Source organism: Thamnophis sirtalis, unplaced genomic scaffold (genome assembly GCF_051295495.1).
Source record: "Thamnophis sirtalis isolate CommonGarterSnake01/CBP01778 unplaced genomic scaffold, rThaSir2_p1.2 scaffold_11, whole genome shotgun sequence".
NCBI lineage: Eukaryota > Metazoa > Chordata > Lepidosauria > Squamata > Natricidae > Thamnophis > Thamnophis sirtalis.
Window position 1 is genome coordinate 35,892,165 of NW_028261391.1, and position 23,817 is coordinate 35,915,981.

The following is a 23,817-nucleotide window of genomic DNA, read 5'->3' on the forward strand; positions in this document are numbered from 1 at the left end:
AAGCTTTTCCAACACATTTGTTATCAGCACTACTTTAATAGCATTTATATTTTCTCTGAAAATTTTCTCTGCTCCTAGATAAACATTTAAAACACATTTCAACAAAAACTTTCCTTACTTTCCTGTCTGCGTTTTCACTGTCACCTGATTTTTTTTCCTAGTTGATACCCCACTGTTATTAATCTATTACTAGTCTATTAATCTATCAGAATCCCTGTCCAACTAATCTGCTTCTCAGTTGAAATGGTAACTTTATGTTCACGAAATATTTCCTTGGACTAAATGCCTAGGAGTAGTAGTCATGAAGGAAGATTTCATTGTCATAATGCAATATTTAAATTGCAACACTTCTGAGTTAGGCCTGGAATCCTTCACACGCGGTTCTTGCTTAAAATATCTTTCTCCAATAAAAGTAGTCCTCAGCTTATGAACGGTCATTTAATGACCATTCAAAATTACAACAGACTAGGAAGGGTGCTTTACAGCCCATAAAGCACTCCTAACCTTTCTGCCCTTTCTGCAATCACATGACTTTGGGGAGAATGGATTTACATAATGATTGCAGTATGATTCAGACCTATGATTTCATGATTTACATAATAACTGCCATTAAAACCATAAATTGGGTCCAGTTGTGAGTCCCTTGACTAATGACAACAACAATTTACAACTGAAATTTGGTCCCATTGGTGAGCACAAGTCAAGGACTATCTGTATCTTCTTTCACTTTTCAGAAAGAGGACTGGTTGATTAAAAGAAGAAAGTAGTCTTTCTGGCTTCTCCTTAACTAAGAATTCTGTTTCTTAGTTTAAAACCTTCACAATCGGAGAACACAATTTTCCTCCATTTCCTGCTTCAGTTTTGGAAAGCCGAAAAAAATCTATATTCCCATTTTCCTATTATGAAAAGTAGTCTAGTATAACCACATAAGCACATAAAAACAAATGGATTTTAAAGGAATTATTTCAGGAGATAGCTAACATTACTTTTGTATGTGTGTACCTACTTACATATCATATTTTTCAGAGTATAAGACGCACCTTTTTTCCTCAAAAAAGAGGGTGAAAATCTGGGTGCGTCTAATACACTGAATACAGCATTTTTGGCCTCCCAAAACCCCGCCCCCTTTGAAAAAATGGATGTGCAGAGGGTTTGGGAGGCCTGTAAAGTGCTCCTGTGGGCTGTGGAGGGCAAAAACAAGTGAAAAATTGGCCGTTTTTTGCTTGTTTTTGCCACTCCACCACTCACAGGAGCACTCTCAAGCCTCCCAAAACCTATGTATGCCCTGTTTTTTGCAAAACAAACAAACAAACAAAAAACCGGGCCCATATTACAAAAAATGGACCGTTTTTTGCTCATGCCCCTGCCCCCAGGAGCACTTTGAAGGCTTCTCAAACTCTCTGCATGCCCCGTTTTTCACAAAAAATGAAGCATGCGGAGGGTTTGGAAGGCCTGCAGAGTGCAAAAACTTTTTTTATAAATTTACTTCAAAATCTTGATGTGTCTTATACTCCAAAAAGTAAGGTGTATATATACATTTTCCCCCATATCTAGTGAAGATGTAATTATAGTGAAATAATTGTTTTCAAAGTTAAAAATTCAAATTATATTATTATATGTTATTTTTTAAATATTTGTTATGCATTTTAATATATTTGTTTTATATGTATACTGCCAAAGTTCACATAATTGAAACAGTATAAAATCTAATAAAATTTATTTAAATTTAAATTTATTATACTTTATGAAGTATGGATTGCATGCAGAACTTGTTGCACTGGTAAAACAATTTAAATGATTAACCATATTTTTCCTGCATATATAAAGCAGGGGAAATGAGGAGAGGTCATTTTACTTTTTCAAATTTATAATTCAAAATGAAGTCATAAAACCAATATTGCATTCTCCTGACTTTCTCATGGTAATTCACAGTTTAAAAAGGCATACACAGTATGCACCTGTACAATTTTTATGAAGGGTAATTTTTTACGCAGTGTAATTTCATAAGCAGTTTTCCTCAAAAAATGTTGAACAGAAGCCAAGAACAAACTGTAGTTTGAGTCTGGTTTAGAGACAAACTTGTATCCTGACTTGAACATAATAAGCAAAACACAAGGTCTTTTTGTTTTTGGTTTCAGTTATATCCCTCGAAGGAGAGAAACCTTTTCTTGGGATTTTGGGAGCAGAATCCTAAATAGATCCATACAAGTGTGGCTGGTATATTAGGGTGATTTTTTGTCTGCTTCTGAATATATGTTGATCTAATTCTATCTTTTTGGTTAACCTCAGCATTTATTTTTAAATGGGCAGTGTGCTTGTGGTGTGTAAAATTGCTCTTGATGCTATAAATAGTTAACTGTGTGAGCTTAATTAACTGTCTGTCTCCTCTTTCTGCCTGGCATTTTTTATCCTTCCAGGAGATTATGTTTAGATGATGCCTGATTTTTTTTTTACATCCTTCAGACATTCATCATTACCACTCTAATGTCCCTAAAATAATGCCCTTTGCTCCTACCAATCTATCTGGTTTCCTTTTCCTTTTCCTTTCATAGAATCGTAGGGTTGGAAAACACCTTGGTGGAGGTCTTCTAGTTCAATCCCCTGTCCAAGACAAGTGTTCTTATACTATCCTAACAAATGTTTTGAAAACCTTCAGTGATGCAGCACTCATAACTCCAGGAGGCAAGCTGTTCCATTGATTAATCATTCTCAATGTCAGGAAATTCCTTCTTCTTTCCAGGTTAAATCTGCCTCTGATGAGCTTTCATCCGTTGCTTCTTGTGCTATAGAAAATTGATGTCCTCTTCCCTATGACAGCCCTTCAAGTATTGGAAGACTGCTATCATGTCTCCACTGAGCCTTTTGTTCACTAGTCTAAACATAACTAGTTCTCACAACTGTTCATTGTATAATTTAGACTCCAAGCCCCTTATTATCTTTGTTGCTTTCTTCTGCACTCTTTCTAGGGTCTCAGTATCATTTTTTGTGTTATGGTGACTAAAACTTGACATAGTATTCCAAATGTGGCCTCACTAGTGCAGTATAGAGTAGTACTATCACTTCCTGTGATCTTGATGCTATTCCTCTGTTGATGCAGTCTAGAACTGTGTTGGCTTTTTTGGCAGTTTCAGCACACTGCTGGCTCATACATAATCAGTGTTCCACCTAGCTCACTCTCAGTTATACTGTTGAGCCAAGTTGCTCCTATACTATACTTATGCCTAAGTACAGGATGTTATTTTTTCACCACTGAACTGCATCTTCTTGGATAGGGCCCAATGATCAATCTGTCACAATCCTTTTGAATCTTGAGTCTATCTTCCAAAGTGTTGGCAATTCCTCCCAGCTTAGTGTCACCTGAAAATTTGATGAGTTTTATCCCCTCATCTACATCATTTATAAAGATGTTGAAGAGCATTGGGCCCAAAGCAAACTTTGAGGTACCCCACTTCATGTTCCTTTCCACATAGATATAGTTCCATTGAAGACTGTCTATTCTGCATTGTTGTATCTGCCAAGAAGTATACTGTGGTCTACTTTGTCAAATGCCTGACTGAAATTCAAGGATACTATATCCACAGCATAGTGATGACTCCCCCAGATACCTCTCCAGATGCCAGCTTGGAGGAGGGTGAACCAGTTCTGGGTATGTCTGGAGAGGGGTTGGTCAACAGCTCCAAACATCTGTCTGAAAGGGATTTGGCTGAAGCACAGCTGCAGCAGGACAGCCCTGAGACTTCTGGTGGGGAAAAGCATGCCACTGCAGATGGTCAGCAATGAGGAAGAGGAACCCTTCAATACTTGATCTGAGAACACATAGGGCAGAGAAAAGGCAGGAGCAGTGAAGCTGGATATTTAGCACAGCAGACAGATGGAGGCAATGCTGGGAACAATGTGTTCATTTTCTAACTGTGTGGAACCCTTCAACACTTGATCTGAGAACACATAGGGCAGAGAAAAGGCAGGAGCAGTGAAGCTGGATATTTAGCACAGCAGACAGATGGAGGCAATGCTGGGAACAATGTGTTCATTTTCTAACTGTGTGGTTCCTAGATGTTGTGATTCCTGCCTTGCTTTGGATTGATACTGTGCCTTGACGTGGATCACACCTTGTGAACTCTGGATTTTTCTTGCCTTGTGAACCCTCTTGTATTGTGGATTTGGGTTTGCCTAGTGGGTTCATCTTGATTGGGATCTTTCAAGTGCCTTGTGGACTCATTGGCCATTGCTCTGTGGACTGGCAACAGACTGCTTTTGGCTGGACTTAATTGGGACAATTCTGGGGTTTTGGTGAAAGGAATTGCTGGGGGATATTAATAAACCCACTAAACTACTGTTGTGCGTGCGTGCGAGAGAGACAGAGAGAAAGAGAGAGAGCGCACAAACACTTCCCTGTTTAACTAATTTAGTCATTTTATTAAAGAAGATAATGAGGTTCATCTGACATGATCTGTTTTTGACAAACCCATGCTGGCTTTCAGTAATTGCTCTGTTCATTTCTAAATACTCATATTTTCCCCTTTCTCTTTATTTTCTGGAGTATTGAGTTTTGTGACTGGATATTCCCATCATAAGGGAATATGCAGGCCTTTCCAAGGTGACCATTTGGTGACATATATTTGATATGTCAAAAACTAAATGTATTTAAGTGTACGAAATAGCTTGGGCACCTGTCTTTTTATGGACTATAAAAGCCAAAAAAATTAAAAGCAAACAAGGATATTCTACTTGTATTTTATAGGCTCATAAATAAGAAACTTTATAATAAAAATGAAGGTGTGATTTGGAAGTATTTTAATGGAGTTTTGGAGAAGTAAAGTGGCTAAACGAGATATCTTCAATTCCTGAATTGTTCAGGTTAATATTTGGGAGATCAGGTATTTTTCCAAAAGGCAACTGGAATTTCTTGTTTTATTTTTCCTTGAAAACATTTCACTTCTCATCTAAGAAGCTTATTCGGTTCTGAAAATCTCCAAATACATCTGGGAGATGTTTTACAATGATAAAGATGCTATTGTTTTAATAAGTCATATTGAGTTTTTGGTATTGCTGAGAGAATTTTTTTGAAAATTTGGGATTTCAAGAATTTCAAATAAGGATTTGATTCAAGAGGTAAGTAAATTGGTTTTTTTTTTGAAAGACAGTCATATATTAATAATACTATTATTTAATGACTAAATATGTTCTTTGGCATTAATTTTATGATATTTTGTAACATTAGAGAACCACCCTTTTAAAATGCAGAATGAGAAGCCCCTTCACAATTTGATGAATATGCTACAGATTTTCTCTTTCGTTAGTGTTTTGTTAAGTTGCTTGCTGTTTTCTTTGAATCTTATTGTAAATATAAATTTCAAAAGAAATGAAAAAGCAGTAAAATTAGTGAGCAAAAGATTTTCAGCTTTAAAAATAACTAGGCTTTTTTCCCTTGTACAGGCTACCGAAGAAGTTTCAAAAAACTTAGTTGCCATGAAAGAAATTTTATATGGCACCAATGAAAAGGAACCTCAGACAGAAGCTGTAGCTCAGCTTGCTCAAGAACTATACAACAGTGGTCTTCTTAGCACCCTAGTCGCTGATCTACAACTCATTGATTTTGAGGTAGGAAAATATGTACTAACGGTAATTTCAGATTTGAATCTCAGCAAAGACCAGAGTAAAAAATTTTTTTTTGTAATTCCATGTGTAGAATATGGGGAGAAATTGGGTTTCTATTGGATTTATGGATTATTCCTTGTATCTATTGTAAGGCCTTTTGAAAACTAAACTAATTCATTACTATAAAGCAGAACCCCCCCCCCCCCCACACTGTTGTCTTTTTAGGTATAAAAGGATTTCTTCGTACATATAGTTATATAAGATTATGAAACACACACAGTTTGTCAACAAGAACTGAAAGTGCCCTAGAACATTCCAGAACTGGCAAGCATTTTGCATAGTTGGGTACTCATTGAGGCCCATGGACAAGTTGAGGGATTCATTTAAAGAAAAAAAAACACCTCCAGCAACAAGATGAATGAATCGTTTCCCCAAAACCTGACTATGCCAATTAATTCCATTTGGCTATTCTATTAATGGGAAAATAAAAACTGCTGATAAGCTATCATTGTGGGAATGTGGTTTCTCTCTCATTATCTATATTATTAGTTATATGTGATTTTTATATAACAAACTATGAACTCTGGATGACAGGATGAAAAAAGTTAATGCCAATTGGAGTTTTTTGAGAAGCAAACCACTTTCTCTTCTCTGTATCATAAGTGACTTGTATTTGAAAGCTCCCTGTGTTTCAGAAGCAATAAGAACTGGAACATGTCAGAGAGGTCCAATCTGGAAACGAGGAATTTCCTGACAGTGAGAACAATTAATCAATGGAATGCTTTGCCTCCCGGAATTGTGGGTGCTCCATCGCTGGAGATTTTCAAGAAAAGATTGGATAACCATTTGTCCGGGATGGTATAAGGACTCCTGTCTTGGGCAAGGGGTTGGACTAGAATACCTCCAAGGTCTTTACCAACCCTACTATTCTATGAGGAACACATGTTCAAAAACAGATGTTAAATGGGAGAGTGCAAAACTTGTTGCCTAATCTTTGAAGCCTTGCCTTTATCTAACTGTTTTGATAGAATGAATTACATTTGTATAACCTAATAATGAAATATATCTTTAGAGATATGCATATATACTTTTCTATCAAAAGGATGTTTTCTATTTTCTTGTGCGCTGCTTGGAGAGTCCAAGCATGGGTTAACTACAGCCAATCTGCCCAGGACTGAATTGAAACTTTTAGCCACGCTTCTTGGTGCTGACCAGTCTCCAGTTTTTTTCAATTCAGTCAGCCCAGTGGACGGGCTTCAAGTTTCTCTTCATCCTTGCAAATAGCTTGGACTCTCTCTCCATTTTTTTATTTTTTGCCTTTTCTTTTACCTACATTGCTTCCTTAGCACCCCATCAGCCAGTCATTCAGCCGCCCGCCAGGAGCTGCCCTGCAGAGGATCAGGGCCCCGATCGTTCAGTAGAGATTCAGGAGGTTATTTCCAGGGCCATTTCCCAGGGGATAGAAGCAGGCATGCAGCAACGGGCTAAACACCTGCACAGGTTCCACCCAGACTTGGCCCAAGGTTCGACCCAGGTGGCTCCTCTGGCCCAACGCCCACCATCTTCTCCTCACTCCCCATTGGCAAGTGAGGATTCGGCCTGGGAGGAGGAAGACATCCTGATCCAGAGCCTGAGTTTTCGGGGGACGAGGGGGCTATTCCTGACAAGCCCGCGTTTACTGGTTTGTTCAAGCATGCCCATTTCAAGACTATCTTGAATAAGGCTAAGGCCTCAACCCATTTCGGTTCTTCCCGCCCCCCGCCCCCCCCAGTTCAGACAGCCCCTGATCCCATGGACCTTAGTGAAGACCTCTTCGAGGAGCCAGTCCCAGCACAGGAGATTGTGCCTATCCTGAAATTGTTCCTCAATGTCATGCAGAAGCAATGGGTACAGCCAGGCACCCTTGCCACCCCTAGTGGTAGCGACAGGAAATTATATAAGGTGGATACGAGTCTGGAGGACTTACTGAAGCTGCCTCCTGTAGATGACCTGGTGGCAGCTCTCACTTCTTCCTCATTGCTCTTTCCCGATTTCCTGGCTCAAAGCGGAGGACAAAAGAGCAGAGAAAGACTGCCACAAGACCCACCAGGCAGTGGCTTGGGTGATTAAGACATCAGCCTCTGCCTCCTTCCTATCCAGGGCCTCCCTCCTTTGGTTGAAGCAACTGCTTACCAAACCTACGGCTGGGGACACTAAGTTAAGACAGGATGTCAGTAAGATCATTGCGGCAACAGAATACATGGCTGACGCCACTTTGAACGCCGCTAAGTTTGCATCTAGGGCCAGAGCCTCCAACAGCACCACCTGTCGCCTTTTATGGCTTAGACACTTCCAGTGTCCAAGTGGAAGCTTGCTTCTGCTCCATTCAAAGGGGGCAAGCTCTTTGGGGAGCCCTATATCCTGTACTTATTGAAAATAAAGATAAGAAGAAGATCATACCTTCAGTCACAAAGAAGTCTTATCGTAAGGGTTCTACAGGGCGGGGCATAACCTTTTCCTAGGGGGTCACAGCAAGATCGACAGCAGTTTACAACTTCCGCGACACCTCATTTTAAAGCCCATAAAAAACTGAATTGAATGAGCTATTAAATGTTAAATTTGCTTTAAGAATGGCTGGAAAATTCGATTCGGAAGAACAAAGGATCATTGACAGAATAAAATGCATTGCCTTTCGAGAGGCTCGCGATGCTGGAGCGACGTTTATCAATCGAAAATGGATTGCAAACAAATTGAAACGTCATCCGGATTGGGTTACTGATAATTGGAACAAAACAGCCCAAGAATGTTTCACAAAATTTGGAGAAGGGCGTCCTCTGCAACTGTCCCAAGAAAGCAAAGCCATCATTGCAACTGGCAGTCGCAAACAACGAAAAGGAAACCGAAAAGTGGCCCAAGAAATCCTTCAAATTCGTGGAAAACGAGTTGATCAAAGGACAATCGGCCGATATCGAGAACGAGAAAGTTTGAAGCCATTCCACGTCATTTGCAAACCATTGAAAACTCAAACACACGTTCAAGATCGGCTTTGGTTGTGCGATTGGTTGTCTGAATGGACCGAGGAAGATTTTCTTCATTTGGCGCCATCTGACGAATTCTTCGTTTATGCCATTCGAAAACCGAATTTCCAGAACGATCGAATTTGGGCTAAAGACGTCGACGACATCGCCAAACATGAACGATATCGACAAATCGTTCGCAATCCGACTTGCATTGGGATTTTCGTCATTTTCACAGCCAAGAAACTGCATTGGGTTTTGAAGGATAAAGGGGAATCCTGGGATGGCAGTTATTTCCGTGAGAAAATTTTATTGGAGAATGTCATTCCATTTCTCAGTGATCCAGACAATGTCTTGGTGGTTGGTGAGGCTGTCTTTCTTCATGACAAAGCTCCTTGCATGCGTGCAAATGCGACTCAGCAATTGTTAAAGGAAAACAATGTTGAATTTTGGGGCAATGACGTCTGGCCGGGAAATTCGCCAGATCTCAATCCGGCAGAGAACATTGGGGCCATAATTAAGGATGAAGTGGAAGCTCTGATGATTCAGGAGCAAGGTCAAAATCAATATTCGGTTGAAACTTTGAGAATGAATTTGGAAACTGTGTTGAAAAATCTGGAAAATCGAACGGAACTGTTTGAAGATTTGTTGTGTTCTTATCCACCTCGTTTGAATGCTGTTCGAAGGGCTAATGGTGGTCATACTGACTATTAAATCGTGTCAATAAACTCAGTTTTTGATGGGCTTTCGAATGGTGTATGAATTATTTGTGTTGTTATTACAAGTGTTGCTGTGACCCCCTAGGAAAAGGTTATGCCCCGCCCTGTAGCTTCTATAGAAGGCAGCCCTTGGAACACAGAGCTGTCTTCCAGCTCCAGTTCCTTTCAACGTTCCTTTTCCCAGGGTGCGGACAGGTCCCAGGACTGTCAGCCTTTTCATGACAGGGGTTGTCAGCAGAACATCTCCAAATGTCCCTTTCGTGGAGGGTCTGGCTCCAGACCCTTCAGGCGAAATAAGTGACCGTCAGCAGATGGCTCTCATCAGAGAGCGTCTTCAACTGTTCCACACCTAATGGGAGCAAATCACATCGGACCAGTGGGTCCTGCAAACCATCCACATAGGTCTGACCTGAGTTCCTATCCCCTCCTCGTCACTTCATTCGAAGCCCAACCCCCTCTTGCCCGATCAAGAAGGCTCTCATGGAACAGGAGATCCTTCATCTCAGGAACATCAAGGCCATAGAACCGGTTCCACCAGGACAGGAAGGGACAGGGTTTTATTCCATACTCTTCCTTGTCCCAAAGAACTCCGGGGGTAGTGGTGGTGGAGGGGAATGCTAGATTTAAAAAAGCTGAACCATCACATAGTATACAGGAGGTTCAAGATGCAGTCCCTCCAGTCAATCTTGGGCTGCATCAGGCCGGGAGATCTACTAACATCTATACATCTTAAAGAGGCATACATTCACGTCCCCATTTGCAAGGCTCACTGCAGATTCCTTAGGTTCTTTTATGCAGGCCACCACTACCAGTACAGGGTTCTTCTGTTCAGCCTGTCATTGTCCCTCCCCCCAGATGTTCACCAAAATCCTTGCAGCGGTAGCAGCTTTCCTCAGATCTTGTCCAGTGCGGCTTCATTGCTACATGGACGACATCGTCATCCAATCATCCCACCAACAAGCAGTGCAAGACCTTCAGTATACAATGAGAATCCTCCAGGATCACAGGTTCTCGGTTAATAGAGAAAAAGTAATCTAGAGCCGACCACCAGGCTGCAGCATCTTGGCACCATCATCAACACCGTGAGCTGTTAGGTCTCCCTGTCACCACAGCGGATGGCAAGCATCGACTGGGTCCTGCAGATACAGCAATCTTCTCAAGCCACGATTGTTCAGTTGTTCCAGCTCTTAGGCAAAATGATATCCTGCCTGTCCATTATGCCCTGGGCGTGGCTTCACTCTCGGCACCTCCAGTGGCACCTCTTACCTTACCAAAGGACTAACGAGAGCAATTATTCAGCATTGATTCCGGTCTCATCGCGGGTATGTCAATTCTTAAAATGGTGGCTGTCTCCCGCCCTGTCCAGGAGCACCTTCAAGGAGGCAGACCATCTTATCATCACGACGGACGCCAGCCTCTTTGGCTGGGGAGCTCACCTCCACAACCACATAGCGCAAGGCAGGTGGTCGACAGCCGAGATAGCACACAGCATCAATTGGCTGGAGCTGAGAGCAGTGAGGCTTGCCGTTATTCACTTCCATAGCAGCATCCAGGGACACCATGTGATGATTCTTATGGACAATGTAGCGACCAAGGCGCACATAAACTTCCAGGAGGGCACACGATCCAGATCGCTGATGGCAGAGGCCAAATCCCTGGGAAGGTGGGCAGAAAGGCATCTATGCTCAATCCAGGCAGAACACATCTCCAGGGTAAACAACATTCAAGCGGATTGGCTGAGAAGGGCCACGGTCAACCACTTGGAGTGGCGCCTGCATCCGGACCTGTTTCAGAGGTTCGGCCAGCCGCTGGTCGACCTGTTCGCTACCCCGGAGAAGACACCTTCCCAGGTTCTTTGCCAGGTTTCAAACCCCGCAAGCCGAAGGGGTCAACACTCTTCACTGTCTGTGGCCACCAGGACTGCTATATGCGTTTCTGCCATTACCTCTTCTCCCCAGGGTGATTTGGAAGATCCTGTCGGAGGAAGCGGAGGTCCTGTTCGTGGCTCCTTTCTGGCCCAGACAAACCTGGTTTGCCGACCTGGTGAGTCCCTCCGTCAATCCACCTTGGCAGATTCCTCCTGAGTAGGGGCAGACTCTCCACCAAGGTCATTCACACCATTCAGGCATCCAGACGACCTTCCATGACCATAATATATGACTCCACCTGGAGGTCTTTTGACAGCTGTTGCACAGCACACGAGGTGGAGGCGACCTTGGCTATGGTTCCACAAATATTGAACTTTTTGCAGGACAGACTAGACCAGGGCCTGGCGCCTAACACTCTCAGGAGTCAGGTGACTGCCTTATCCACAATTCTAGCACCTGAGGACGCTATGTAAGTACATCAAACGCATGGCTGCATTCCGACATTCTGAATCGCTCTTCGTATCTTTTCAACCTGAATCCCAAGGCCGCAAAGTTTCTTCTCCTACCATTGGGCATTGGCTGCGGGCATGCATTACCTTAGCCCACATCCTCCAATCCAGTGCCACGCCATATCACCGCACATTCTATGAGAATCGCCACCACCACAGTGGCCTGGGCAACCCAGGCACCAATAGAGGAGATATGCTGGGCGGCAACTTGGACTTCCTTGTCTCCGTTTGTTCGGACAAATTGGACAAATTTGCTTCTGCGGAGGGGGAATTTGGGAGGCGAGTCCTTCAGAGCATTCATACCAGTGGAGAGACCCTGGAGTCAGCAGCTCCCTGCCCTAGTGACATTTATATCCCACGCTCGGACTCTCCAAGCAACACACAGGAAAATGACCATTGGCTTACCTGAAAGGTCCTTTTCTGTGCGCTGCGTAGGAGAGTCCAACCCCTCCCTGGAATCTGTCTCTGATGTTCGTTGCAGACATTTTGGACTGGCCATATGGACATCATTACAATCTTGTTGTGGATTTATAGTATGGACTTCGTTGATCAACTTCTCAGCCCACAACAGTTCCACGCCTTCATTGAAAAAAACTGGAGACTGGTCAGTGCCAGAGGCGTGGCTAAAAGTTTCAATTCAGTCCTGGGCAGATTGGCTGTAATTAACCCATGCTTGGACACTCCTTCGCAGCCCACAGAAAAGCCAATGGTCATTTTAGACTAAAATTTAACAGTACATTTGATCTTCAGTATTCTTGACAGATACAGAATATGATTATAAACTCTTTCACATTGAAGACAAATGCTTAAAAACTATTAAATTTTTGCTGTTTGCATCAAAAACATGGAACTTTTCTTTTTCAGCACTGCCAATGTAATATGTGTAATTATTATCATCATTATCATGATGAAATTATGTCATTTAGAAGTAGAAAATAGTTCAAACATATAAAGTGTTGCTGTTCCTCATAATCAAGTTTCTTATGACAACTGCTGGCATTGATGATGAATCCAGAAAAAAAATCACAAGACTTGAGGCAGAGTTGGCAGGGGTATTGAGTAATGTTTGATTATTGTGATATTCACTTTGAGTGAAGTAGTTTCTAGAAACTTTAGTCAAAGGGAAAAACTATTCCTGTTTTGGAGTCAGTTTGCAATGGAATTACAAATATTTGTATTTGGACTGTAGTCAGTCAGTGCCTCTTGTCTTTCTACAGAAATATATTTTGCAACATTTATTCCTGTAGTCTCATCTCTGCTCCCTTAGTAATATAACCAACAACCTTTAAGAAAACATTTGCTTTCTTACCTCCTGTGAATAAATACAATGAAATACAAAGAAACCTAAATAATATATGTAAAAGGAGGAGAATCGTATTGCCTATGTGTATAGAATAGAGAATTGTGGTTAATACAAACACTTGTGTGGCTTATTCCTTCAAAGGGATTTAAAATATTCTATTTTGATGTGCCAACAATAAATTTAGAGCTACTCAAGATGAACATGGTGTAAACTATGATGACTGGAGAAATTGGAGTCTTGGTGGCAAATAGAAATATTCTTCTATAGCTTTAGGATGTAAATATCAGTCACAGATGAAAGCAGTAGCTAAAGGCTTTTATTGTTGGAGAAAATAAAATCCTGCATACAGAAATTAGTTTGGTAAAAATAAGGCAATAAAAAGTTGATAGAGCGTTGTAACTAACTAACTATATTGGCTATTCAGTCGAGAATAAAAATATATATTTAATTTATAAAATATATAGTTTATACAAATAGTGATAAAATACAAGTCTTTCTATTGAATCAATTAGTTTTTGCCTTTAAAACACAAAGTGAAGTTATATATTTCTAATGTTATTTCTGCACTGTATGTAATGTACCAACATAACATCCTACTTTGTATTTTTGATAGGGCAAAAAGGATGTGGCTCAAATATTTAATAATATTCTGAGAAGACAAATTGGTACTAGAACACCCACAGTTGAATACATCTGTACTCAGCAAAATATATTATTCATGCTGTTAAAAGGGTATGTATTATATTGTAAATATGAGATTATTGTTGTTTTTCTCTTGTAAACTAGTTTATATTTAATTTTCTACCTGGGTAGGGCTGTAGTATTTCTACCTTAATAATTAGTTGTAATTAAAAAGGTTGCTGTCAACTAGTTTGTAGACCTAAAGAGCTGCTGGTATTCCTGTAATTAACTGCAGTGGCTGGAAAATTCGGAACTTCAATTACTTGTTAAAGGACCTTCTACCTCCCAACATACTACATACAAAAGCCCGTTTCTGCCAAATTTCATGCCTGGGCTCTGCCAATAGTCTTGTCAGCATAACAATGAGAAGTTTGGAAACTTTTGCATCTATCATTAACCACAATTTATTATGTCATCTTAACTCTGGGCAAACTGTATTATTAAGTCTGATTAGTGGAAATGAGGCTCGTTTCCATAAATCATAACGAAAGAATGGGGTATTATACTAAATTAAAATTAATGAGAAATGCAAACATACTAGCAATATGTTTTCATCTTAAACTTACAGTTTTCCTGCAAGACAGAAGAATTAGAATTTCTACTTCTATGAAATTCTTACCACATTCAACTGTAGCTTAGCATTGTTTTTTTAAAAAAATATATAGTCAGTGTTTTTCTAAAACCTTCCATGCCATAGTTTATGGGAGATAGATTTAGGATTTCTCTGAAAGACTTGAGTCAAATATCCCTGTGGAAGAATACTCAAAAGTGTCTTATTTGAAAGATAAGCTTCACTTTCTTTCAATATGTACCTTCATAGGTAGCCTTTATGTATGGAATTGTTCTTCTTAGTTTGTCTGTGGGTTTTAATTTTGTAATTATTTGCATATTTGTCACCTTATTATGCAAATTGGCTCTTAAATATTGAACATTTGCTTATCATTCATTGTCACCTTATTAAGCAAATTGGCTCTTAAACATTGAACATTTGCTTATCGTTCACAAAGTAGACCGAAGTCTTCCCACACAATGCACTCTGTGTTTCTTGATATACAATTCATAGCCTTGTAGCAATGATGAATTATTGGTTCAGTTTTCTCAAATAAAAAACAACTCATTGTGTATGTTCCATACCAGATTGCTATTTCCTCGGCATATATCATGTGCATTATTATATTGGAGCATCATGCTTCATTTGTGTTCACAGTCACAAACAAATGTGAAACCTTTCAACAAGTTAATGAATAGTGATCTATTGTTGCTGTTTAGCACAGAGGGATATTTATAATTGTTTTTTCCTACGTCTGGGGGAAATGAAATCTCTTCCTGTCATTTAAAAAAGAGTTAAGCAATGTGAAAAATAACAAAACAGAATAATTTGTAAACAGAAAAATACTTATTTCTTTTGAGCATTGTTTGCTTCTTACTTAACACATGAGCAACAAACACGATGCATTCAAAACTTACAAAATGTTGCTTATTCATTCAAACTCAGCAAATAAATAATATACCAAAATTCCACCAAATTTTAAGGTCAGATAGTTAAGCTGTAAATTACTTAGAACTTTGCCAGTGAAACCAGCACATGTGTAATTGAAGTCTGGATATTATTCGGAGTATGATTGTATTATTCTTGGAATTCCATTCATGAATCTATTTTGAAATCTCTCTATAGAGGCTTCTAATATGAATGTAAAAATAGCAAATCTTTGGACACCATTTTGCCCCTTGGTTCTTCTTTGAACATAGCAGTTGGCAAATCCCTTCCCTTGCACAGAATCCACTGAACTTTATATACACCCAGAACACTCTTTGATAAAAAAGAGAAAGGTGAGATTGTCTTGGCTGCATCTCACCTATCCAAGCTTCATGAGCCTGACATTAGCAATGGGGGTGTGGTGGGGGTGGGTGGGTGAGGGAGAGTGAGAGTGAAAGATTGGAATGTGAGGAAGATGGGAGAGATGGAAGCCCAGCTGAGCTTTGTGAGAAGTTACAGACAGCCAAGGTCAACTATTGATATGCAGAGCTGGGAATTGAGAAACTGTTTCCTAAAGAATATACTAATTGGACATTTAAGATAACTGGGGGATGGGGAAAATTTACTTTGTATTGTTTGCATGGAAAAAAATAGTAAAATATACTCTTGGCAAAAACAAATGCCCAGAAGTCTTTTTTTACTAGATGACTGAGTGGGACGGTTGACATAACTACATGACAGAGCTTTGCTAAAAGAAAAAAGACCTTGACAAAAGCAGTGATCAAGGAGAGTAAGTTAGCAAAAGATGAAAAAGAGAAAAGGAATAAAAGCACACATACCTGTATAAAAGGGGATACTTGAAACACTTTTTACCCAGAATAGTTTTTTTTCTTCCAAGCTCCAGTTGTATCCATAGCCTCCCATATATTGAAAACCTGTTGTTTAACAATGTATTATGAAGGCAGGAATGACAAAGATGATTAGCCTCCTAATTTTATTTCTTTATATTTTGTATTTACTATTCATCCGCCTTTATTATTTTTATAAACAACTCAAGGCAGCAAACATATTCAGTATTCTTCCTTCCTCCTATTTCCTCCATAACAACAGTTTTTTGAGGTTTGTTGTGTTAAGAGAGAGTGACTGGCTCAAAGTCACTCAGTTGGCTTTCATGCCTAAGGTGGGGCCAGAATTCACGATATCCCAGTTTCTAGACCAGCACCTTAAATCATGACACCTAACTTGCTCTCAGTTATTATCTCTAATAATGTGAAATTGGTAAAGACATCCCTGACATGGCTTCAGCCTTAGTTTTATGCTAACTGACCTATCAGCATTTTATGTTGGTGAACTTCACACAGAAAATCAGATTGTACTTTTTCAGAAAAATTATCTAAAACAATCAAGATTTTTTTGCTTGTAAATCCCTATCATCAAAGATTTTAAAAAAAACTAAGTTAGAAGCTGCACAAGGTGCCACAATAAACTTTCATGACTTTTTTTCAATAGCTGTTGTCCCTTTATAAAATTTGAACATTGACAACTTACTTGCTTGCTGTTTTCATAGCATTTATCTGGTACTGTTTCCATGTATGAAGCCTGTCCATTTACAAGATAAATGAAAAACTAGGAGGGATATCTGTCTGAACATACAGACATTCATGAAACAGAAGTGTTGTTCCAGTAAATATGAACTTATATTTTTAGTAGACAATTTAGGACATACATTAAATACCTGCCTTGACTGTAGGACTGTTTTGTTGATACTATATTTTTTACCTAAATAGATATGAATCTCCAGAAATCGCTCTGAATTGTGGAATCATGTTAAGAGAATGCATCAGACATGAACCACTAGCGAAAATAATCTTGTGGTCAGAACAGTTTTACGACTTCTTCAGATATGTGGAAATGTCAACATTCGACATTGCTTCAGATGCATTTGCCACTTTCAAGGTTGTATTGTTTATATTTGACAACACTTAAAAAATTTACACTATATTGCCAAAAGTATTTGCTCACCCATCCACATAATCAGACTCAGTTGTGAGCGAATACTTTTGGCAATATAGTGTATATCATAACTGCTGTAATTCATTTTGGAAAATATATCAAAGAATCAATCAGACAGCTACCAAATAACATTATTAAAATTACAGAAATAACACCAATGTTAAAATGTACCCCAGTCTTTTAAAAAAGAGATAAGCAAAAACATGCGGCATTTCAGCTGTTGAATTCCAGCAACATAATGATGAGGTTTTATAGGAATTACAAACTTTGTAATATTGAGAGGGGAGGAACTGCAGGTTCTCCATCCCTACTCAAGTGAAAATTGTACTAAAATTATGGTTGTACTAGTTTTCCTCAAAATAGATGAAAGCTTCAACTGAGTTATATGGCATATAAATAATTAACTAAATGGAAAAGAATTCAGGTAGTCTTTGACTTAACAACAGTTCTTTTTGCGATTGTTCAAAATTACGACAACACTGTAGAAAGTGACATGACCATTTTTCACACTTAGGATCGTTGCAGCATCCCCATGGCTACATGATCAAAATTCAGGCGCTTGGCAACTGTTTCAGATTTATGATACCTGCAGTGTGCTGGGATCATGTGATCACTTTTTGTGACCTGACAAGTCAATGGGAAAGCCAGATTCACTTAATAATCATGTCCCTAACTTAACAACTGCAGTGATTCCCTTAACAATTGTGGCAAGAAAGATTGTAAAATGGGGCAAAACTCACTTAACAAATGTCTCACTTAGCAACATAAATTTTGGGCTCAATTTTGTCATAAGTCGAGGACCACTTTTATGTTAAAAATTGCTTTCAAACATCCTGAAATTTTCTATAAGGAGAGGAAATATCTTTTAAATAACAGCATATTTTCTTATTTTAAGGATTTACTTACAAGGCACAAATTGCTGAGTGCAGAATTTTTGGAACAGCATTATGATAGGGTATGTATTTTTATTTCTTTGTTATAATTTTTTTTCAACTATCAGAATAATCATAAAATAAAAGAGTGAAAAACAATGAAACATTTTCTGTCCAGACAAATATTTTTATTTTCAGCGTTTTCTGGTTTATTGTACCAATACAAGTTGAACCTGGGATGTAAGGATTTTTCTTAGGCTTGGACAGGAATTTCTTGTAATTGTCTTGATCATGCTAAAAATAAAATTGTTCTTGTAAGAAGCAAACAACATACTCTCACTGTGTTGCCATTCCTGGTAGTCATGCTAATATGACAAGTATGTATATATATAAAACAACCTTGCTCCATCTACTGGCATAGGTAATGATAAAAATATAAAGCTGTTTGTTTATAAGCTCAGATTGCCTGAAGAATTAACTGAAAACTCCCATCAGCTGCAGAATTCAGAATTCAGAGGTTTTGTATATGTAGTACAAGAAAAATGTTAAAAAACAATTAGAACAGTCTAAATGCATTGAAATTCGGTTTCTATGATTCGCATCCAGTCCTCTCTGTTTTTATTATTTTTAATTAAATGAGTCATTTGGGATCATTCTTTTGATTGGAAAGGTCATAATTATTTTTCTTCTTCTATCCAGTTCTTCAGTGAATATGAAAAATTGCTCCACTCAGAAAATTATGTAACAAAACGACAGTCACTTAAGGTAAAAAAAATATCACTGTGTAATGATATAAGAATAATATGATATGATGCAATGATATTCTGTTCTTTTACATTAAAATAAAAAGTGTCAGGAGAATTCTGAATTTTAGGAAATTTGTATGCTATATATGTAACTTGTTAATACCAATTCTACAAGAATACTTTGCCAGCAAATAATTACTAAAGCTTTAAGCATGTAATATAAATTTATCCTTTTTACTATAAACACTACTCACTTTTTTTTAATTGCTGGCAGAAGTACTAAAAAGATTGTTTTGCCATTTTCTCCCACTTCTTGCATCTCTGGTCTAATCTGGAAGAAGACTTCCATATTTGTTCCTTGTCCTTCCATTTGATAATTATTTATCCATAAGGCTATGATAATCTCCATTTTTTATGATTTTTGGACCCAATTCAGATAATCTTAACAGTTCACTTGACAGAGAATAGGGCATAATAGTAAATTAGCCTATCACTACTTATCTTTGGAAAATAACAATTGTGCAAGGGGAAATGCAACCGTTGGCTCTGTTAACTATTGCTACTTGTGTGCTTTATAGTCCTTATGAAAAAACAATCCTGTTTGTTTATTGCTGTAGCTACTTGGTGAATTGCTACTGGATAGACACAACTTCACAATTATGACAAAATACATCAGTAAACCTGAAAATCTCAAGCTAATGATGAATCTTTTACGGGACAAAAGTCGCAACATTCAGTTTGAAGCCTTCCATGTGTTTAAGGTAATGCTGATTTACAATCACAGTAATACAAAGTTGCCTAGTAAGATTTGAAAAAATGGGAAAGGGATGGAGCCAGGGATATTTTTTTTGTATAAGTTTCAGAATCATAGTATACACGTAGTCAGCAATTCATAAATCCATCTAATTATTCTTATTTTTTAAAATCTAAACTAAACTGTGATCTAAACAGATCTAAACTATGGTATGAATACCTAAATGCTGATTTTAGTTTCTTAATTAAGTTCAGTCTATTTATAGAACTTTTAAATAGGTTTTCTTTGTATTTTGCTAGGCTTTTTGTGGATATGTGACCTACTTCCCAATTTGGAAAAATCATTGGAAACACTGCCTAAAGAGCAGCATGGTGGTTCTTGCCTCACAATCAGAAAGCTGTGAGTTTGATCCTAAGAAAGCAGCAGATATTTTACTCTCTGGCCACAGAGAGAAAATATCTGTTCCAAACACCCTGTAGGGGTCAGTAAAGGCTCAGCTCCATTGAGTCACCCCACCCAATGCAAGAGAGTACAGGGTCATTGAGAGAAAGAAAAAAATGGAAACACTGCCTACATTGTGTAATTGTGATTCTGACAAATTCTTATGCATGTATTACATATGGTACATTGTACTTCAGTCTTTGTAAATTTCATGCATTGTATAGAGAAAAACTTATTCATCTGTTAATATTTTCTAATAATTTTAATTTTTCTGAAAATTGTATTGCAGGTGTTTGTAGCCAATCCTAACAAGACGCAGCCTATATTAGATATTCTCTTAAAGAACCAGACCAAACTTATTGAGTTTCTCAGCAAGTTTCAGAACGACAGGACCGAGGATGAACAATTTAACGATGAGAAGACCTATTTAGTTAAACAGATCAGGGATTTGAAAAGACCAGCACAACAAGAAGCCTAATCTTCTATAAACCCCTAAAATATTAAATCCAAATTCAGCATTTGCTGTTAGATATTCAGCATCAGGCACTCTTATCACTTCATGAGGAACATTACTGCTAACCGCTGTTCAGTGAACAGTTTGTTTGTTTTTCTTCTCTTTATTTTTTTAGTCCGAGTTGACAAACCTAGCTGCTGCTTTCTTGCACAATGTGGACTTTCTTGATATTTGTGTCTGAATTCAAGCACACCGCTTGTTTTTGGAAGTCCAGGGTGGGGGTGGGATGGGAAAGATTATTGGTTCATGAAACAAACATATAAGGTAGTTTGAGATAGGAGAGAAGGTAGTAGACTAGTTTATGACAGGGTGCATGCTAGCAAATCTGATTCAATCCATGTTTGCACTTAACCTTGTATGAGATGCGAGCACAATGTGATCTGTGCATATTTGGCACCATAGTATAAGATTATATGCCTTGATTTTTTTTAAAAAAATGTGCAGTGCTTTAATTGTAATCAAAGGGGAAATGTATCTAAGATGTGAGCTTTCTGGGATGAACATTGTCTTGCAAATAAAATTGATACTGAAACTTGGCAACTTCTAAGAATGACATCTCAGAGTTCATGAGGAAAATGTATATATGCCTTTCATTGCTTTATAGTTTGTTTTTGAGAGTGATTTTCTGAGAATTGAGATGTAGACTTGGAAATACATTATAAGAATTTTTGTTAATTTTACTTCAAATTGTGTTTCAGACAATAGAGCTTAGCAGTGACACTTTGTGTTTCATTTCAACAATGCTTGTTTTCTTCTGTATATAACTCCTACGCTGCTCATTTCTTTAAAAATGATTTAATTTGTACAGCAGAGGAATGTTAATGTATTAGTCTGTAACTTTTACCTGATACTGATACTGAGTTTTGAAAAATGAAAGCTCATGTAAAATGATACGTTGGATCACATGAAAATACTGATTTCACATTTCTTAAATACTGCAGCATTAAAAAGAATCCATTTTTCTGTATTTGCAAGTATAATGCAGTGCCATCAATTAAAGTAGACTAAAAATATAGCTCTGGAACCCACTAAACCTGTATTCCTCAATGTTGGCCTTCTCCATTTATATTAGTGCTGTGTTTGGCCAATTGTAAATTATAAAGATTATGCTAAATTAATTTAGATTTGTTTTTCATGTGGGTATAAAGAGAATCTCTCTTTTCATATCGTTAGTATAATAGTTGTGTTGTATTTAACTTATATTTTCCATTCAACAACCATAATTTTCATAACTGTCCTAGTGTCAATATCCTGTTCCTTAATGCTGCAAACTATCAGTATTTATTTTTTTTAAAGACTGATTTTGCACCACTTTTTGTTACTGTGATCATAACAAAATGCTAAATATATCTGAAGTATGTTATCAAAATCTTATCTATACATAATAGTAGAACTGAGATCACAACCAGCCAACTTTTTGAATTGGGAGAATGAAAGTTCAAATTCCGCATGATTGAATCTGACTGAAAATGCTATACAATTATTTATTGTTTTCTAGCATCTATATGGTTAAATTATTTTACAAATGATTAATTTGCTGATTTAGCTAATTTTTAAAGCCTTCATGATGGAAATTGGAATACAGTCCAGCAAATAGGATTCTGATAATGTTGGATATATACCTATGTTTCTTTCAGCAGTCATTTGTCTTTTGCAAAATGGTCTGTAATATCTATTGGAAAAAATCATAACCCTCTATTGAATCATTTATTTAGACAGGCAAAAACAACCGTAGAGGTGGTAATATTATAGATCAGTACAGTACTCTGACCTTTTTTATATTTTGGTTTAGTATAGCTAAGACAATGAAATATTAGGTGGCAAGTTATTCTCCATTATGCATAAGGCTTCCACTTTTAGGGAAAAAAAATATAGACATGCTAAAAGTTGTATATCTGTGTGTGTATATATATATCTATATCTATATGTGTGTGTATGTATGTGTGTGTACACACACATCTATCAAAATAGATATATGAAAGTTAAAAGATGGATCTGGATATTGATTTTGCTTCTCTTATTATTTGGCATGGGACAAAAGGCTATACTTTAAAAAACATTAATCCTTGGAGTGTTGGCTTTCAAAAAAAGTTGTATTTAAGACCATTTGATGTGCTATTCATATTAAAAACTATTGTACTGGAAATGGTTTCTTATCTGTGTGAAGGCTTAAAGATATTACTAAAAGTTATTTAATGTGACCTGTTGGGGTTTTTTTTCTAAATGTGTACAATTGTAAATTTCCTTCCATGAAAGCATTTCTTCAAATGAATGCATTTCTTATTAGAAGATCTGGCTGGCCCTTTAATTTAAATTGAAATAAAATTTTGAAGAAACACAAATTGTGTGCTATAATATGTATCAAGAAGGTTCCCCCAAAAGCGAGTATTTTTCCTAAGAAGTATTCCGCTTCTTGTAAAACATTGGCCATGCATTTAAAATTGTCATACAAGTAAACAAATAATATTCAACCAGACATATTTACCAGCTGTTCTGTTCATGGTCTACACTGTTGTTAGAGTTCTTAAAACTATTTTAGGTTAAATTTTGATCTTGCTAATAGAAATGATCAAATGTATTTGTAAGTTTTTTAAAAAGCTAATTTTTTAAAGGACCAATTTGTGGTTATATCTGTTTTACTATCATTGTCTTCTCTAAAGTATCCAAACAACTATTTATGGGTGAACATGTTGAGAATAGTAAGGTATCTGAGCAATCTTCTTGCTATTACATTTCCTTGAAGAGATTATTACTAACTTCAAGTTTCAGTATTTAGAATAGAATTGCCATTGAATATTATATATAAATCTATGCCATATTATACATGGTTTTGGAGTTCATTAACAATTACTTAGGCAGACTCCATATATCGATTTTCTGTAAGAGTAGTACTTCCTGTTTCCTAAAGATATACTCACTGTTAAAAAGCTTTATGCAATTAAAAAAACAACACTTAGATCTGCATCACCAAAAAAGTCATTGTTCCCTCCCCACCCCCAAAAACTTTCTTCTGGGCCTTATACAAAAGTGTATTAAAATTATTTATAATATCACTCTTGTTCATCACTTAAATTTTTGACTTTGAAACTTAACTGAAATGTTAGAATACAGACTTTAGTACATCTTGAAATAGCATATTTATAAAAAATAACATTCCCTAATTTTTACAAGAGTCTTGATCTAGTCTTGAATCTTCTTTTGTCAAAAATGCACTATAACTACAAGCTGGCAGAGGAGCTGATAACCTATAAACTTAACAGAATGAAGTGGGCTAAACCAAACCTTTTTGTACCAAGAAGAAAGTATGTTTAAATATTTGGTGTACA

The 23,817-nt window shown here is 37.6% G+C and overlaps 1 protein-coding gene across 3 annotated transcripts in view; it reads left to right on the top strand.

Moving 5' to 3' along the window:
• The window catches only part of CAB39 (calcium binding protein 39), a 34,986-nt gene extending 12,294 nt beyond the window's left edge, over nt 1-22,692 (top strand). For all 3 annotated transcript variants that reach the window (XM_014068594.2, XM_014068602.2, XM_087725510.1), the window contains exons 3-9: nt 5,437-5,601; nt 13,607-13,725; nt 16,939-17,107; nt 18,060-18,119; nt 18,736-18,801; nt 19,400-19,543; nt 20,267-22,692. In XM_014068594.2, coding sequence (XP_013924069.1) covers nt 5,437-5,601; nt 13,607-13,725; nt 16,939-17,107; nt 18,060-18,119; nt 18,736-18,801; nt 19,400-19,543; nt 20,267-20,455 — 912 coding nt within the window. In that variant the 3' untranslated portion in view covers nt 20,456-22,692. The remainder of the gene's footprint in view (nt 1-5,436; nt 5,602-13,606; nt 13,726-16,938; nt 17,108-18,059; nt 18,120-18,735; nt 18,802-19,399; nt 19,544-20,266) is intronic.
• The last annotated feature ends 1,125 nt before the right edge of the window (nt 22,693-23,817 follow it).